This window comes from Crotalus tigris, unplaced genomic scaffold (genome assembly GCF_016545835.1).
Source record: "Crotalus tigris isolate CLP2741 ecotype Arizona unplaced genomic scaffold, ASM1654583v1 scf7180000018830.229766, whole genome shotgun sequence".
Lineage (NCBI taxonomy): Eukaryota > Metazoa > Chordata > Lepidosauria > Squamata > Viperidae > Crotalus > Crotalus tigris.
The window spans coordinates 31,591-51,319 of NW_024097220.1; the positions used below are offsets into that span (position 1 = coordinate 31,591).

General features: G+C 41.1%; 1 protein-coding gene across 1 annotated transcript in view; it reads right to left on the bottom strand.

Moving 5' to 3' along the window:
* The window catches only part of LOC120314091 (interleukin-5 receptor subunit alpha-like), a gene marked incomplete at its 3' end in the record, with an annotated part of 35,685 nt that extends 20,263 nt beyond the window's left edge, over positions 1–15,422 (bottom strand). The window contains exons 1-3 of the mRNA XM_039356813.1: positions 15,068–15,422; positions 13,549–13,641; positions 9,534–9,679 (exon numbers count right to left, since the gene is read on the bottom strand). Coding sequence (XP_039212747.1) covers positions 9,534–9,679; positions 13,549–13,586 — 184 coding nt within the window. The remainder of the gene's footprint in view (positions 1–9,533; positions 9,680–13,548; positions 13,642–15,067) is intronic.
* Between the last annotated feature and the right edge of the window lie 4,307 nt (positions 15,423–19,729).

Here is a 19,729-nt window from a genome sequence, read left to right on the forward strand (position 1 = left end):
AATGTTCTTTTAGCATTTTTTAAGCTCCACTTAAGCAATGGATTCCAAGAGTCCTGGAACAACCAAGTTTTCAGCAATGTCAAAAGTCTCTTGATCGCAAGCACACAGCAGCGTCACAGCCTTAAGTCCATCCTCACGAACTTGGTTGACTCTGAAGTAACTTTCCACCCTGGCAACTTAGGAGCTCCAGCGTTCTGGATGCGTGACGTCGAACTCAGACAGATGCCCAATCTTTGCCATGATGATTCTTGGCGGCCTCTTTCAACGCCTCGTGCTGCGCAGGCTTTCGAAGGGGTTCTAGGGTGGCCCTAGCCGTATTCTCCTCCAGCATCTTCGTACTGACAGGCAGAGTGGAAGGAAGTTGGAACGCCAAACTTCTAAGCACTTGCAGGTTTTCTGTTGTGAAGTCAGCCTTTGAATCTTCTGCAGCACGATCCCACCTTCATTGCCAATGTTCTGTTTCTCGCGTTGGTAGGCATTGAATGAGGAAGAGTAACAAACAGGAACTTCTTTATTCAGCTTCAACAGAAGAGCAAACAAAATGGCTCCACCCCCTTTTATACCTTTTGCAAGGGACAGCACCAGCCAATGAATGCAATGTATTTTCCCACTCCCACGCATGCTCAGTAAGCCGGAGACAGCCTGTCTGGCCTGGGCAGGCCACATGGTCTGCCCAGGTCTCAGTGCAGCTTCCTGAACCTGCTCTGTCAATCAGAGTCCAGGACATAACAATCACAGTATTATCTTATGTCTAAGAATATTTACCCAGGTAGTATGGCTGTATTACTAATATCCCTCTCACCCTTCCTATTACCTTTCTGTTATTGGTATCTTATGATTATATTACTTTGTTGTTTATACAGGTATATACACGAGGGCTTATGCACTGGAGACAAATTCCTTGTGTCTCCAATCTTACTTGGCCAATAAATATTCTGTTCTGTTCTGTTCTGTTCTGTTCTAAAACTACATCAGAGTTCTAGTGAACTGATTCATCTAATTTAGGCAGACAACTTCAAATCTTCTTGGAGAATAGCTGTTTAAAAGAAACTGAGACAATACAACTTTTCCAAGGATGCCATTTTAACTTCAAGGCCAGATCAAGCTAAATTAATATTAAGGCAAAGGAGTTTAGATAAAGAAGGTCAAATAGAAATCACTGCTTTTTCTCACAATATAATAACCAAATTCTAGTGCCTAAACTAGTTTCACAATTACATCATATCACAACCCCCAGATTGAATACAGCTCATTTGTAGTGTGATTTAATGTTCTTCCCATAGCTGTTTTGGAAGCGAAATATAGGAAAACATCATATGAAACTTGACACTACCCCTCTGACGTGGGTACCATAGAAACTACAGCTCATGTTTTTCTGTGTTGTCATTTCTACAAGGATGTTTGCCACCCTTTTTAAACTTTCTGTGGCACTCTGGTAATTTTTACATGCATTATTTGTTAGGCAATCAGGACAACTTAATTCCTCTAAAAATAGCAAAAATTTGCTACATTACATGTGAGCTTCGCTCACAAATGGCTGCCAACAATTTTGATGTTAGGGGTTAACTTTATTTTATTTGTTTTATTGAAAGTATTTTTACTGGTCAATGACCAGTAAAAAGGTTTCTGTCTGTTCTACTAATTAAAATTTGGCCTTTAATTAATTAATTAATTTAATTCATTCATTAATTTATTTTTGTCATTGCAAATGTAGCACATGCTGGTCTCTCAGTTCCAAGTAGCAATAAAACATGGGCAAAAAGTTGAAACTTGGTTCCTGTGTTAGATTCTTGATCTAAAATCTAAATCTAAATATGTAACCACCTTGAAAATTCAGGATGGATGCCATTTCTTGGGATTGCTTTCAATAATGAAAGTTCATGAAGAAATTGAAATATAGGGAGAATCTTATATGGCCTTTTAAAAACAACTTGAGTTTTAGACACATCACAGAAAATGTAGTGGATCTGGACTTTCTTCAGCTATAAATCTCTTCATATCTGCTATTTAATTGTATTAATCTTGTATGAACAATGACAAACTCCATCCCACATTCACTAAGAGTCAGTCATTTCCAAACACAATTAATATTAAAGATAGCTGAGGCATAGCTGAGCAACCAATATTAATATTAATAAAGTCCTTATACCATCCAGTACAGATCTTGTGCAGAAAGAGAGAATAATACTCTGTTATCAGGTCACCATAGCTTCTGATATTACTGGCTCAGAAAAATGATTAGCCCATTGAACTAAAATTTATATTTAATTACAGCTTGAAAGAAAACCTTTATAAAATGATGTATCATTGGTACTTCACCCCAGATAGACTAGCAAAAATGTATAAAGGGGTTTTAATAAGTATTGGAAACGTAGTCAAAATCCAGGATCATTTTATTAGAGATGGTGGTTGTTGAGTTCTTGGTTCGTGTGTAATTGATGAAGACACATGGTGACAATTAACAAACGCTTTATTCTCTCCTCCTACAACCAAGCAAAAAAGCAAAAGGCATGCAGGCCTTTCATAGGGCCAGAAACAGACAGTGTTAACCAATAGGAATTTAGCATTTTCGTGCCTTGCGCATGCGCTCAAGGCTGGCGCCGCTCTGTCTGGTCCCGGGCAGCTTTTGGAATGCCCAGGACCAATTGCAACATTCTGAGCCTGCTTTCAGCTCTTGCAGGCTCAGGACACAACACCCCTCCCCCCTAGATAGAACACACCTAGCTTACACACAGGTGCATTGTGCAATGCAGGGAGAGTGGTATACAGATGCATTATCCAAATGCAAGGAGGGCGGAAATGCTTGGGTCTGCACGTATGCAACCTCTTTCAAAAATAATTGTTAACTCAATTAAAATATACCCAAAACAAAATAGCATATGACACTCTTACTTAAATGTTGATTTCTTCATTCAGGACCTCGTAGCCAGGTTCCTCATGGGTTGACAGCAACCTCACAAATTCTGCTAGATGTTTAGGTGGGCACTTGGCCTGCTGCGACCTTCTAAGGGCCGGTGAAGTTGCCTGGCCTACCTGCTCGCCTACCAGGCTAGGCAGCCAGGGCATTGATGCCCTAAGTATCCAGGTGACCCTGCTGAGGGTGCCTGGCCTACCTGTTCGCCTACCAGGCTAGGCAGGCCAGGACTTTGATGCTCCAAATACCTGGTTGACCCACCCAGCTGCTGACTGGTTGGACCCTCTGAGTCCAAACCAGTATACCTCAGAGGGGTGGAAGTCCCTGAGCCCACAATGGACTTCTCTTGGGAACACTGTCCCTTGAGCCGAAGGCCAGCAGTTGAAGAGGCCTGAGTGGCGGAAGTGCCCCAGTACTCTGTAGCCCCCAAGCACGTGCCAGAGGTGCCAGAGTCAGGAGCCACCTCCATGGCAAACCCCTTTGCTACTGACTTTCTTTTGGGAGCAATTGCTGAATTATGAGTGTGCCCCTGATGGAATTCCCTTTCTATAGCTGTGTGTGATTTATGTAGATACCCCCGGTCTGTCTCCTTGTCTGGAGCACTATCTGACATGTTTGAATAGTGTGGTTACCCCCGGTGTGACTCCCTGTCTGGAGTAATAACGGATGTGTGGGATGACCCCCTATCCTGTGAATTTCTGTTTGGAGCACTTGCGGAATCTTGGGATGACCCCCAAACAGCCTCAGCAGCTAGTGACATATTATGGTCCTCCCCCCCCCCCAGAGCAGAGCCAGGAGCGGAAGGGTGGCAGTCCAGTCTCCAACGCAGTTGGTCTGTGTCAGTGGTTCTCAACCTTTCTAATGCCGTGACCCCATAATACAGTTCCCCGTGTTGTAGTGACCCCAGGGGTGTGGCCAAGTGGGTGTGGCCACCAATAAGAGGGAGTAGGACAGCTAACGAAAAGGGAAAAAATGGCGGACAGCGTGGTTTGACGACTCCCGTGAAATGGTCGTTTGACCCCAAATGGGGTCCCGACCCACAGGTTGAGAACCACTGGTCTATGTGTTGGCAAAGAATGCGACCGTCATCCAAGGCAACTTCGTATGACAACGGCCCAGAGACCTTGCAGACCACAGCTGTGACCCAAAGATGTCCAGGCCCATAGTTCCTGGCCCAAACCGGATCGCCCACCTGAAGTCTCCTAGGTGCCTGCAGTTGTGACACCTGTGAAGCCACCCGGTCTGGGTGCAATCTGTCCAGTTTGGTAATGAGGCGGCGACCCCAGCGGAGTTCTGCAGGGCTCTTCCCCGTGGCTGTACATGGTGTGGTGCGGTGTGCAAGAAGGAAATTTGCTAACCTGTGATGCCAGTTACCATAAGTCAGTTTCTTGGGAGCATCTTTGATAGTGCGCACCATTCTCTCTGCCAGTCCATTGGAGGATGGGTGGAAGGGAGCAGAAGTCACATGCTGGATAAAGTTGGCCTGAAGAAAAGCCTGGAATTCAAAAGAGGTAAATTGAGGGCCATTATCTGAAACCAGGACATTTGGAAGCCTGTGCGATGCAAAAATTCCTCTCAACACCTGGATGGTCCTGGCGGTAGTAGTGGAGGAAACAGGAACAACCTCTAGCCACTTGGAATGGCTGTCAACAACGATCAGGAAGAATTGCCCCTGAAAGGGCCCAGCATAATCTATATGCACCCTTGACCATGGGGTTTGAGTTTCCTCCTACCTATGAAATCCTGAGGCATTTCAGGCCATGACTGTTGGCACAGTTGGCAGCGTGCACCTGAGCCTCGATGGCTTTATCGATTCCAGGCCACCAAAGATGGCTGCGCACAAGCGCTTTCATCCTGACTATACCAGGATGTCCCTCATGCAGAGAGAGCAAGACTCTAGACCTCAATGAGGCTGGGATTACTACCCTGCTACCCCATAATAGGCAACCCTTGAAAATGGAAAACTCATGCTTCTTGTGCCAGAAGCTTTGGAACTCAGTATCTGGGCACTTGTCAGGTCATCCTGACAACACCCAGGTCAGCACGCGTGTAAGCATGTGATCAGTGGCAGTTTCTGCAGCGTTTAGGGGAGATTCAGGCAACTCCTGAATGGAAAGAATATTGATAGCAGGAGCAGGATCTGCCTCTACCTGTTTCAGAGGTAATCTGCTTAGGCCATCTGCATGACCCATCTCTTTTCCAGGTTTGTGAACTAGAGTGTAGTCATATGCTGACAGGAAAATGGACCATCTCAGCATACGAGGAGAAATGATATGTGGTGTCTGTTTGTTAGTGGTAAACAAACCCAGCAGAGGCTTATGGTCTGTATAGATTGTGAAGTGGCAGCCATATAAGAAATCATGGAATTTCTTTATGCCAGCCACTATGGCCAAGGCTTCTCTGTCAATCTGAGCGAAATTCTGCTCTGCAGATGACAGAGTCCTTGAATAATAGGCCACAGGGACTTGTATCCCATCAGCCTTCAGATGGCTAAGTACTGCTCCCACCCCATAAGGAGATGCATCGCATGTAATGCAAACAGGCAATTGCTCATTGAAATGTGCTAAAAAAGCATTTGAAGTGAGCAAGGCCTTAACCTCATTGAAGCTCCTGTCATGGACTTTGGTCCACTGCCATGGAAACTGCTTGTCTAAGAGCCTGTGTAACAGCTCTGCCACTGCAGCCTTATGTGGGAGAAATGCATGGTAAAAATTTAAGAGCCCCAAGAAGGCTTGGACTCGGGGCTTGGGGCCTGCTGAATAGCTTGCAATTTGGATTCAGCAGGGTGAATGCCTTGGGCATCAATCCTGAACCCTAAGAAGTCAGTGGAAGTGACTCCTATCTTGCATTTATCCTGCTTTAATTTAAGGCCTGCTTTTCAAAAACGAAGCAAGACAGCCCTTAGCCTTTTTGCTAAATTTTGAGATGACTCCCCAGCAATGAGGACGTCATCGAAGTAGGGACAGACCCCAGGAATACCTTGAAGTGTGCTCTCCATGACACTTTGGAATATGCTAGGGGCTACATTTACCCCAAATTGCAGTCTTTTGACCTTGAAGGCCCCCCTATGAGTTACAATAGTCTGGGCCTCTGCCGATGCCTCATCAACAGGTAGCTGTTGATAGGCCTGTGCCAGGTCAAGTTTTGCAAAAATGCACCCCCCCCCCCTTGAGGGAGGCCAGAATGTGGCTTACAACAGGCACTGGATAAGTGTGCTGTTGCAATGCTTTATTCAGTGTGCATTTATAGTCTGCACATATACGGATTTCCCCATTAGCCTTTAGAGGCGTTACTATGGGGGTTTCCCATGGACTAGAATCCACAGGTTCTAAAATGCCCTGTTGGAGCAATTTGTCCAGCTCAGCATCTATCTTACCCTTGAGGGCAAAAGGTACCCTCCTAGGCTTTACCCTGATGGGCATGATGGTTGGGTCTAACCGTAGTGCAATGGAAGGCCCCTTGTAGGATCCTAGCTCTGAACTAAACACATCTGCAAACTCCTTGCAAACCTCTGCAAGGCCCAACATTTGCAAGTTGTGCAGCACAGTTACTTGGATTCCCAGAGCCTCGAACCAATCAAGTCCAGTAAGACTTGTACATTCACCCCCAGCTACCACCACATCCAGGAAACCTTCAAAATTCTTATGGTGTACCTTGAGTGTGGCCTCCCCATTCACACATACCTTAGAATTTTGAAAATCAGTGAGTATTAGGTTCGATGGCCTGAGTTTAACTCGAAGGCCACTGCTTCTGCAAATCCTTTTGAAGGTGTTAATTGAAATAATTGAGAGAGCGGACCCTGTGTCCAACTCCATCAATAAGGGAACCCATTGCAATCTCATGTTAATGCAAATTTTCTTCTTAAGGGGCTTGTGTGTGTCTCTGTCCTAACAATACTCCTGCGCGATGCACAGAAGCCCACCCTGTGTTGGCTGGGGACGCTGGTACCTTTCTGAAGCAATTCTTCCCAAGGTTGGACCTTCTGGCGACCCAAACAGATGGAGGCTATGTGGCCTTGCCTGCTACATGCCCTGCAAATGGCAGAGCGGAACCTGCAGTCAGCTCGCTTGTGGCATCCTCCACACCCGAACCACTGAAGAGATGCTGGGGCCTTGTCTGGACATCCCTTTGGCCTCCTCTCAGCTGGCTGGTGAAGTCTGTCCACCTCCTCCTCAGGATCCGCTTCTGATTCTTCTTGAGCGTCCTCTTGATGGATGGTAGCTGTGGCTGGAGGGTTCCTGGCAAGCCTCAAAGCCTTCACAGACCCGCCTGCTGCTTCCTCAGCTGCCATCTCTCGTATCGCGTCTTGGAAGGAGACATCTTCTTTTGCAAAAATCTTCTGTTGTAAGTCTCTGTTTCTTAAGCCACATACGAAGCAATCTCGCAGCCTCTCTTCCAGATCCTTGAACTCACAAGGCCTGGCTGCTTGCCTTAAGGCAGCAATAAAGTCCGCAGCAGATTCACCTGGCCTCTGGTCTCTCTGCTGGAATGCATGCCTCCAAGCAATGATGGATAACTTCGGCTTTAAGTGTTCCTTCAACATCTTTTTCAAGTCAGCATATGTTACTGACTCCAGAAGTGCAGGGGCCACCAGATTTTCTGCGATGTCAAAAGCTTCTTGTCCACAGGCACACAAAAGAGTTGCTGCCTTCAGGCCGTCTTCTCTTATCTGATTTACTCTAAAGTAGTTCTCCACCCGTGCTACGTAGGAATTCCATCTCTCTGGGTGGGAGACATCAAAATCAGTCAAGCAGCCAATCTTCAACATCGTAAAATTTACAACCTTCACCAATTGCCTCCTCTGCAAGCTGATGTTTGGGAAAGGGTCCTTTAGCCAAGCTCACCCCCAGCGACGCTGTACTGGCAGGCTGAGACGCTGATGCAGACGCCGTCTTCCCCCTAGTCAGGACTTCCTGGGTGAGTCCTTAATTCTTTTTTTTTATTGCTTGCAGAGGATCCCACCTTCATCACCAATGTTGAGTTCTTGGTTCGTGTGTAATTGATGAAGACACATGGTGACAATTAACAAACACTTTATTCCCTCCTCCTACAACCATGCAAAAAAGCAAAAGGCACGCAGGCCTTTTATAGGGCCAGAAACCAGACAGTGTTAACCAATAGGAATTTAGCATTTTCACGCTGGCGCCACTCTGTCTGGCCCCGGGCAGCTTTTGGAATGCCCGGGATCAATTGCAACATTCTGAGCCTGCTTTCAGCTCTTGCAGGCTCAGGACACAACAGTGGTCTTACAAATATGTGAAAATATACTGGATAAATATAAAAATGATGATGCAGAAAATATTTAAGATACAAATATTAATTAAACATAATTGTTTTCTTTTAGATATGATGGAGAAGCCAATTGAAAAACAATTTGAGGTGCTATTCCTTCACATCAGGGTTCCTCAAACTTTTTAAACAGGGGGCCAGTTCATTGTCCCTCAGATTGTTGGGGCGGGCAGACTATAATTTGAAAAAAATAATGATTATAGAACAATGTAAAATCAAGTATAAAATGAAAAAATGAAACAAGAAAAATTGATTGATTAATTATTTGAATGAGTTTTTAAGTGAAGAAAATATACAACATTTCCAGTGAATCCACACATGTTTTGTTTGGGAATGCAACTGCTAGTTTTTCCACAAATAGTTTTTAAATTGTGGGAAGATGGCAGAAGTTTTCCTTTCTCACTTGTTTAATGAGTATGTCCAATTTTACTTCAAATGCTTTCACATATGAATGCATATCACAGATGAGCTTCCCCTTTCCTTTAAGTTGCACATTGAAACTGTTGAGTAGCTCTGTTACATTTGTCAGAAAGGCAAGATGCCATTTCCATTCAGCATTTCTTGCAGATGTCTCATGACCCAAACTAGGTAACATCAGCAGTGCCAGAAGAGAGAGGGTTTGTGGAGTGAAGGAGAAGAGAAGAGGAGGAGGGCAGTTGTGGGTTCCTTGGTCCTCTCTGAGCTTCATGGCTTTCTTGTAGACATCTCATGACCCAAACTAGGTAACATCATCAGTTCACTTATTATCCCATTTTGGGTCCTGAAACATCTACAAGAAAATCACCATCCTCAGAGACCTTCCCCCAAGGACCCTTCATTTTAACCCTGAGACAGAAGTATTCTCCTTGATTGGCATACTAGACTGTCTCAAGGCAGAAGAACCTGCCTGGCAGGATCTCATTCCTCTTTCCCATGGGGCGCATGGCAATGCCCCCATCCTTCCTCCACTTTTTCCTGGATCCTAAAGGCCAATGAAGTTTCTCTCAACCAACAGCACCAGCACCCCTGGTTCCTCTGAGCTGCTCCACTGCCTCCCGCTTTGTCTAGCTCTCAGGGCTTCACCTGGATGCGGCACCCCCCCATTTGTAGATCGGGATGCTCCTCCAAAGGCTGACCACGTCCTCCCTCCCAGCAACTCCACCGACCTTTCATTGCCTCAGCTCAACACAACCCCTCACAACCTCAAAATAACCTTCCAGGAGCAAATTCTCCTCCTTTTTTCTTGCTCACCCTGGTCGCCCCTCACAAATACCTTGCCCTTCAGCCACTCCCCTCAGACCCATAACCAGCACCCCACTCCAGAAGCCCCACTGGGGTCAAGCCCACTCACTTGGAGCCATTGCACTCGCCACCTCCAGTGGGGCTGAGTCCCTCAGCGATGGTGGGGTGACGTTGAGGGCCAGCGACACCAGTTTCCTCTTGGCTGGCATGGTGGCGGCAGCAGCAGTGGAGGCTGGGGCTTGCATTCTGTAGCTCCTAGAGAGTGACCCGCTAGCAATAGCTTAGATAGCAAGAAAAAATAGGGAGAACAGACAAAGGCAAAATATACTACAGGAAGAGATTAAAAAATTTGAATCTAAACTACAAAAAGAGCCTCAGGATGAATTGATTAAAGTGGGAATGGCATTAGCTAAACATAAATTAAATGTGATGGAACAAGAAGAAAGAGTTAAAGAATTGAAATTGGCGAAACAAAATTTTTTTGAACATGCAAATAAACCTGGGAGATGGCTCTCTTATAAACTGAAAAAAGAGAAAGAGAAAAAAATTATTCAGGAACTTTATGATAGAAATGGAGAGTTACAACATAAAATGGACAAAAAGAAAGAAATAATTCAAACCTTCTTCGAGTCATTATATAAAAAAAATGAAATAGACGGGGAAAAGATTAAACAATATTTAAAGGTGAATGGTCTGCCAGAATTAAAAGAAGGACAAAGAGACATACTGAATGGGGAAATAACAGTTATGGAATTAAAAATGGCGGTGCAAAAACAAAAAAACAATAAGACCCCGGGACTGGATGGCCTTCCAGGGGAGCTATATAAAACCTTCCACGAAGATTTTGAAAAGATATTACTGGAGGTGTATAATGATGTGTTGGAGAAATCTGATTTACCAGACTCCTGGATAGAAGCCATCATATCTCTTATCCCAAAAGAAGGCACAGACCCCAAACAGATTAAAAACTATAGGCCAGTCTCGTTGCTAAATACTGATTATAAAATTTTTACTAATATAATGGCTGAAAGCTTAAAGTTAATTTTACAGGATATAATACATCCAGACCAAAATGGTTTTTTTTTACCCAAAAGACAAATTAGAAACAATATTAGAATGGTGTTAAATGTTCTAGAGTATTATGAAATGCACCCAGAAAAACAGGCAGCTTTGATTTTTTTAGATGCACAGAAAGCATTTGATAGCCTCAATTGGCAATTTATGTTCCAACAGATTGAGGACATGAAATTTGGTGAGAAATTCAGTAACATAATAAAGGCAATATACAGAACACAGAGGGCTAGTGTGATAATTAATGGAGAGAACACGAAAAGTTTTGAAATAAACAAAGGGGTAAGACAGGGATGCCCAATTTCACCTCTACTTTTTATCTTGACTCTTGAAGTATTATTAGTTCAAATTAGAGCGAATAAAGAAATAAAAGGGGTACAGGTCAAAACAGAAGAGTATAAGATACAGGCATTTGCTGACGACCTGGTTTTCTTCATTGAGGAACCTTATAGAGAGAGGAAATATTCTGATGGGTGAAATAGAAAAATATGGAATAGTGGCAGGATTAAAAATTAATAGAGAAAAGACTAAAATGTTAGTAAAAAATTTAACTGACAAACAGAAAAGGAAATTGGAAGAGAACTTGGAATTACAAGTAACGAAAAAGATTAAATATTTAGGAATTTGGTTAACCTCAAGGTGTTCCTCAATAAAAGAAGACAATTATACAAAATTGATACTAAAAATGAAACAAGACCTTGAGGAAACTCCAATGATCACTATTAGGCAGGATTGCATTGACTAAAATGAATATACTACCAAGATTATTGTATTTATTCCAAACAATTCCAATAAAATTAGAGAAATTTTTTTTGAAAGAATTGGATAAAACAATAAATAAATTTATTTGGGCGGGCAAAAAAGCTAGGATAAATATGAAAACGCTACAAGATAGTAAGAGTAGAGGTGGTCTTGGACTTCCTAAATGGGAAATTTATTACTATGCAACAGGGTTATTATGGATCAAAGACTGGATAAACTTGGATAACGAAAGGATACTAATGATTGAAGGACACAATCTACAGGCGGGCTGGCATGCATTCCTATGGGGGAAACAGAAGAAAACATATACATATTTCCAGCAACATCAGATAAGAGGAGCATTGATCGGGATATGGGAAAAAATAAAAAAAAAGACATTATGGGAAAATTCCAAATTGGTTTTCGCCGATGGAGGCAGTGATTCACCCCAACACATTAGAGAAAAAAAAGATGATTAGGTATAAAGAATTACTAGAAAACTGAGGAAATCTTAACTCAAGAGAAGGGTTGGAGGAACAAAGAATATCCATAGACTGGTGGCCGTATTTACAAATTCAATCTAGATATAATAGGGATAGGCAAGGACATGGAATAAGTCAGACCCCACATCAACTTGATAAAATTCTAACAAGTAAGGAAGGAAAATTATTATCAAAAGTTTACAAATACTTATTAGAGATAGATTTAGAGGAAGAAATAGTGAAGGGGCCGATGATAGCGTGGGCATGAAATGTGGGGCGAAATATAAATTTGGAGGAATGGGAAAGATTATGGAACATAAATTGCAAACTGACGCTATCAACTGCATACAGGGAGAACCAATATAAAATATATAGATGGCATTTAACACTGGCGAGGTTGGCCAAAATGCACAAAAATATAGACCCGAAGTGTTGGAAATGCAAAATTAGAGAAGGAACATTTTATCATATGTGGTGGCTGTGCCCCAAAACAAAAAACTATTGGGAACGAATAAGAGATTGGATACAGGAGATAACTGAGGTACAAATGGACTTTAAACCGGAATTATTTCTTTTAGGCATAATAAATTTAAAGATTGAAAAACAACTCCAACACATCATTATACACATATTGACTGCAGCTTGTATAGCATATGCTCAATGTTGGAAGAGTGAAAATATACCCACAAATGACATGATTATGTACAAAATCTTGGAATGCACAGAAATGAACAAACTCATGTTAGAATTAAAAGACAAAGAGACAACAGAATTTTATGAAATTTGGAATAAATATTATAATTGGCTAGAACAGAGAAAGAAAAAGATATAATTATTGATGTAAATAAAATGTAAATAAGATGTAAAGAATGATTAAAATGTATAGCACTGTTCTGTTAAAAGAAAAGATTTATGTTTATGTATTTTAAGTTTGTTTTGGTGTATGGTGAAAAAATAAAATTAAAAAAAAAGAGAGAGAGAGAGCGACCCGCCTCAGAAGCAGCAGCAGTGGCATTGTCATTGCCTGGTTTGACTGCCCTAAGCGAGGCCGAGGCTGCAAGCGAGGCCTAAACCACTCAGCCCGGCCCTGAGGTAAAAATGCAAAGAGGCAAGAGGAGGAGAGGAAGGGGATGTGGCCGAAGCATGAGTGCACGCCCTGGTGCACAAGGGAGAAACTGGGAAAAAAACATTTCCCACCAACTCACTGTCCTGCCATTGGCTGGGGTTCTCATCGCCATCCACCTGTCCTCACTTTGTGACTGGATGGTTTGCCCGGGAGGTTGAGGTGGGCTGGATAAAAAGACAAGGTGGACCTCATGCGGCCTGTGGGCCGTAGTTTGAGGATCCCTGCTTCATATGGTAATGGCTGCAATAATTGTACTTGCCAAACATGGGAAAGAAAAAGGGATGCCGACTGTTGAAGAATGCATTTTGAAATTGACTGAATTAGAAGAGATGGCAAAATTAATTGCTTTGATTAGTGATAATGGACTAGACAGCTTTATAAGAGACAGAAAACCGTTTGTGGACTTTCTACATGCTAAATACAATAACCGATGGTTAACAGAGGGATTTGAAGATTAGTATAATGTTTAGCTTAACCTGTTGACTGATTTATTTGATCAATTTTTGTACACTATTGTTTTTCTTTTTTGTTGTTGCTAGTGTTGAATGTAGGCTTTTGTTTTGTTTGTTTTTCTGTTTTACTTTTTATGATAAAACAAATAATATTTTAAAAAAGAAAAATGGTTAGCAATCCTGCTCTCTCTTTTTTGGAATAAAGTTGCAACATAAAATAACTTGAAAATCATCTTGAAAGAACATACTTACGTTTCTCCTTTTGAAAAGCAACATGTAATGTAGAGCATAACACAATGAGCCAGCTCATGTGACTAAATCCTAGAATGGTTTCCATTTTATTTTCTGTATATGCAGGAAAGAATTATAGAATGAAAGAAATTAGCTGCTTATTTGTAAATAGTATCAAAGTCTATACATTGTTTAATTATCTTGTTAAATATTGCCTAAAACATGCAATGTTTTAATCAGTCCAAGTGGAGATTTCTATGGTGGACAACAGATCATAATACTTTTCAAGTTTTTAGATAATGAAATAGTTTTAATTATACCAGCAGTTAAAAGAAATTTATGACCTCACTATTTTATAGTGTGACAAAATGTAATGTAACTACCTCCAAACCAATTTATAATTTATTCCCCCCCCCAAAAAAAAGAACATAAAAAATAACGTTTTGATAATAGCTGACTTGAACAAATGCTATTTTTGATTTCTGGACTTTTAATGTTGTATGTTGCTCATAATCCCATAAGAAAAAAGAGGGTATCCTTAGCTGCATAATCCTTCAAATAGGTAGGCTGTCCTACAATATTATTCAGTATGTATCTGAATAAGTCTCAAGGGTTGAATATATCTCTACATTCAATAAGGCTATTCACAAGTATAGGACTATAGGATTGCAAATTAAACCATAGTTCGTTTAAAGAGTTTACTTTAAAGAAAAAAGGCATGAGATTTTACATGAGCAGTGACAGCAAAGGATATCTTAATAGAATACATACTTTAAACCCCCTTGCATTACCAAACATATTTTGCAACATATATACAGTATAAATATATTCTGCAGAAAATTCATGAACTCAAAAGTATCACCCCATTCCTTAATTCTGACTAATCTAGCAAATAATAATTATAATACGTATAATAATAAATGGAAAGATTTTCTAGTTACCATCTAATATTTGAAAATAATTATACTAAGGCAACAGTCAAATGATACTCATAACTTACTGTTATGGTTTCTTTTCAATAAAGTATATATAAATATACTAAATAATAAAATATCCTGTCACATACATGCAGTCATACATAGGTATCTCATGCATATATAAAAAATTAAAAAAGATAAAAATATGCAGAAAGTAACATTTATAATATGATAGCCTTTGAAGTCAAGAGGAAAGATAGAGGAGTCTGTTTTAGGGAGCACAATTTTTCAACTGATGGAGAAAAGAATGTCAGGGCCATTTAGACTGACAGAAAGATAGAAGAATGTGTCTATTATAATAAGACTAATTTGGGAAATATACAAATCCTAGATTATTTTAGATGATAAGAGACTGGGAACTATAATTGGTTGAGGTATGATAACTGTCCATTGCCATGCTAGTAAAGGGCAAGAAAATGTAGTAGTGAAGCTTTAAATCATGAAGACAGTCCAACTATTAGACTTAAACAATTAAGCAAAATGATAGTTTGATATAAACTTACTTCTATTATCTACTTATCTGTTGTCATCTAACTATCTTCTGGATGGAGAGTTTTCCTTACCTCATTATCTTATCAGGCCTCAAGGAAAATGTTGTTTGAGTGAAATTGTAAAAACACAGTTGTAGAGAATATAGATTCTTGTTCTCAGAATCACTCTGACATCAGTAAGTTCCTGTTTTTAAAAAAAGGGAAGTTGATTAAGGTTAGGGTTGAATTCTTTTTTTTTTTTTTGTGGAATATGGAGATGTATGTAAATGACCCAAGACTGAGGAAGACACATACCACCAATAGGGTGTTATATGTATATGTGTATGTATATGTGTGTATATGTATATGTATGTTATATGTACATTAGATATATATGTATGTACGGTATATATGTTTTTAGATGCATACAACTATTAAAAAAGTCATGACAATAGGCTAAAAATTGCCTGGATCCTTTCATAGTCCATTGCAATTATTCATAATACATCAAATAGCAATTTACTGATATCCTTCAGGCCTGCACTGGAACAGTGGGCTTCTTAACTAGCAATATGGCAACACACTCCTTCTGGAGTAAGACGACCATACTGACAGCTGATATAGAGTTAACATTCTCTGATATTTAATTCATAAGCAAGAGAAGAACTTCCTAATGACAAAATGTGGAGGTCACAAAAGTTTCAATGTTTTTAGTGACCCGTTACAACATTATTTACTCTTTTTTTTTAAAAAAAAAAAGATAGATAGATAGATAGATAACCTTTATTGTCATTTTTTACTGTGAGCACAATGGTACACATTAAAAATGAAATTTAGTTGCTTGCTCTCAAAGTGTACACATGCATAACACACATTTAAACATACTATATACAACATATGTTTAGACCTACACCCTTACATAAAAGTAACATATAAATATTAATCACAGGCAAAATTCTTTATCAGGGAAGGTCTCACTGTGCAAAAAGAAAAAAAATTCAGAATATGACAGGAAAAGAACATTTCAAGAAATTGTGATATTGCTTCATCAAGAATACACATTTCCTCTTTTCAGAGTTCCTATTTTCACAGCACTTCAGCTGAGAAAGAAAAAGAGCTTCTGATCTGCAAAGATCTATTGTTAACATACAATTATGATCAAAATTTGAAATGAAAATTTATTAACTTTCTTTTAGCCTAAAAAGGAAAAAAAAGAATAAAAGTAGAAGCATAGTAACTACTGTATAATATATAGTTGGAATCTCCATTTCTACATGAAAGTATTAAAGATTTGTATAACTCAACAAGATAGTTCCATGGATATCCAGCTTAAGTACTCCCTATTGAGTCATGTCTACGTAAGTACTAATTTTGGCTTCAATAGAACGGCAACTTTCATATCTTTATTTGGAAGTAATCATTGTTCCACCTATTCATATTTATCTAATTATTATAAAGAACTTATGTCAGGCTTGAACAATTTGTAAAATTCACAAATTAATCTGCAACAGATTGTGGATCCTTAGCACAAGAGATAAGACTTTATTGATTCAAGCATTACAATAATGCAGTAATTAGATTTGAAAACCCAAATACATTGTCCCCAGTTGGGAAGAATGCTGAACACAAGAGGGAATCATCACTGTTTTGAGAAAGAGGGCCACTCTTTCTTGAAATTTGAGTGGGTATACCCAGGGCAAAGAGGTCAATATGATATATATGAAACCTGCCTTTTATCTGAATTGAATTAGACTAATCCAATACCCAACAAGATTGTTTCTCATCTATTTAATACAATCATAAAATGGGAATGTTCAGGGAGATCATGTGGCCCATGTGGACTCTCTATTTTTTTTAAATATATTTTTATTGAAGAAGTTTTAACTAAATAAAACAATACACATATTAGAGAAAAAACTAAGGAAAATAAGGAGGAATATAGAATAAGTAAGAAAAAAATAGAAAAAGAAAAGGCTTCAAACTTTTTGATAGTGGTTATAAATGCACTTATATTTTACTGTCTCCAAAGCTACATCATAATTCCAGCCACTTTTTAAACACATCCAGAGAAGGATTTTACTACTCCACAACAATCTGTTCCTTTTACCACTAGAAATTTATTTTTTTCCTAATGTCAGTTGATTTCTACTTTCTTGTAGTTTAAACCTATTTTTCTTGTCCTTTCTGGAAACACTCTGAAAGATGCTGCCCCTAGCTCCTGCAGATACTTGAAGAAAGGGATCACGTGTCTATTTTCTCTAGGTAAAACATACCATGCCTGTAATCATTCCACATAGGCTTTTCATCTAGGCTGCTCAAAATTGATTACTTTTCTTGGGACACACTTCTGTTTATTCATGTCCTTTTCCAAATACAATGCCTGAAACTGGATCCAAATAGGCCATTCTGCATTCTGACTCAGTGAGAAAATAAAAATGCCAAATCCAGTCTGAATATCTGAGTGATTGTGCAACCAATTATAACAATGGAATTGGAGTGAGGACAAGAGGTAGCTGCACTGAGAAGAAAAGTAAAAATGGAAAAGAAAGAAGATACAACTGGATGGAGATGAAATGAGAGAAAGAGAAGGAAGGGAAAGAAAGGAGAAGAAAAGATAATAAGGAAAGGCAAGACAAAAGAGAGAAGCTGTAATATTTGCTACTTGCTCAAAATACAAAAGAGCCCCTGAAGCATCTCCTAAAGCAGGGGTAGACAACTCAAAACACTCAAAGAGCCACTTGGACACATTTCCCACTGAAAACAAAACACTGGGAGCCGCAAACCCCTTTTGATATCTAAAATGAAGATAACGCTACATATATCCTTTTTTACCTTTAATGTGTGTGTTTGTGTGTGTGTGTTTGTGTGTGTATATATAAAATAAAGGTAAAAAAAGGATATATGCAGTGTTATCTTCATTTTAGATGTCAAAAGGGTCTCTCTCTGTCACTTTCCTCTCTTTCTCTCTTTCCTCTCTTTCTTTCCTCTTTCTCTCTTTCCTCTAACTTTCTCTCTCTCTTTCTCTGTCTCTCTTTCCTCTCTCTTTCTCTTCTCTTTCTCTCTTTTCTCAATCTTTTTTCTTTCCTCTCCCCCTTTCTTTCTTCTTTCTCTCTCTTTCCTCTCCCTCTTTCTCTCTCTCCCTCTTTCCTCTTTCTCTCTTTCCTCTTTCTCTCTCTTTTCTCTCTCTCTTTTCTCTCTCTTTCCCTCTCTTTCCCCTTTCTCTCTTTCCTCTGTCTCTCTTCTCTCTCTTTCTCTTTTCTCTTTCCTTTCTCTTTCCTCTCTTTCTCTTTTCTCTAACTTTCTCTCCCTCTTTCCTCTCTCCTCTTTCTCTTTTCCTCTCTCTTTCTCTTTCCTCTTTCTCTTTCCTTTCTTATTTCTTTCTCTCTTTCTTCTAACTTTCTCTCTCTCTCTTTCCTTTCTCTTTCTTCTTTCTCTTAATCTTTTTTCTCTTTCCTATCCCCCTCTCTTTCTTTCTCTCTTTCCTCTCCCTCTTTCTCTCTCTCCCTCTTTCCTCTTTTTCTCTTTCCTCTCTCTCTTTCCTCTTTCTCTTTCCTCTCTCTTTCTCTCTCTCTTCCCCCTTTCTCTCTCTTTCCTCTCTCTCACTTCTCTCTCTTTCTCTTTTCTTTCTCTTTTCTCTCTTTCTCTTTCCTCTAACTTTCTCTCTCTTTCCTCTCTCTCACTTCTCTCTCTTTCTCTTTTCTTTCTCTTTTCTCTCTTTCTCTTTCCTCTAACTTTCTCTCTCTTTCCTCTCTTTCTCTTTCCTCTCTTCCCCTCTCTTTCTCTTTCCTCTTTCTCTTTCCTTTCTCTTATTTCTTTTTCTCTCTTTCTTCTAACTTTCTCTCTCTTTCCTCTCTCTTTCTCTTCTCTTCCTTTCCTCTTTCTCTCTTTCCTCTCTCTCTTTCTCTCTCTCTCTCTCTCCTTCCCTCCAGGTGAAGAGAGAGACCAAAAGGCAGATGGTGCCAAACGGATGGGGAGGAGGAGCAGGACGGGAGGCAGCAGCTCCCAGCCGCCCCCCCGCCACAGCCGAATGGGCAGGGAGGGGGAGCAGGACAGGAGGCAGCAGCTCCCAGCCGCTCCCGCCGCATCCTCAGCCAAATGGGCAGGGAGGGGGAGCAGGACAGGAGGCAGCAGCTTTGGTGGTGGCAGCAGCGGCAGCTCCGGCAGCAGCCAGTGCAGCATGGTCAGGATCCCTGCCGCCCCCGGCCCAGCCCCCCGCCACATCCTCAGCCACTTCGCTGTTGCAAGAGGAGGGCGCCAAGGCCGGGTGCACAATAGGCGGCCATGCCAGCAATGGGGAGTGCCACCATGGTGACGAGAGAGGGTCTCGATCACCGCTGGCCCTGCTGGCCTCACAGCCCAAGGTCTCCTCCAGCACCAAAGGCGGTGGTGGCGGCGGCTCACCGAAAGCGGCCGAGCAAGGCGTCACCAATGGGGCCGAGATGAGTCTGGGCAGTGGAGAGCCCTGCAGCAGCCAGGCAAGCTTCATACCTGACTGCCAGCCGGCCCGGCCTGGGGATACATGTGGCCGGCTCGGCTTCCTGGGGAGCGATGCCAGCGCCGGCTGCTGCCCCAGCAATGACTGTCACCCGGTCTGGGGAGACATGTGGCTGGCTTGGCTTTCTGGGGAGCGATGCCTGTGCCGGCTGCTGCCCCAGCAATGACTGCCGCCCGGCCCAGGGAGACATGTGGCTGGCTCGGCTTTCCAGGGAGTGATGCCCGCGTCGGCCACTGCCCAAGCAATGACTGCCGCCCAGC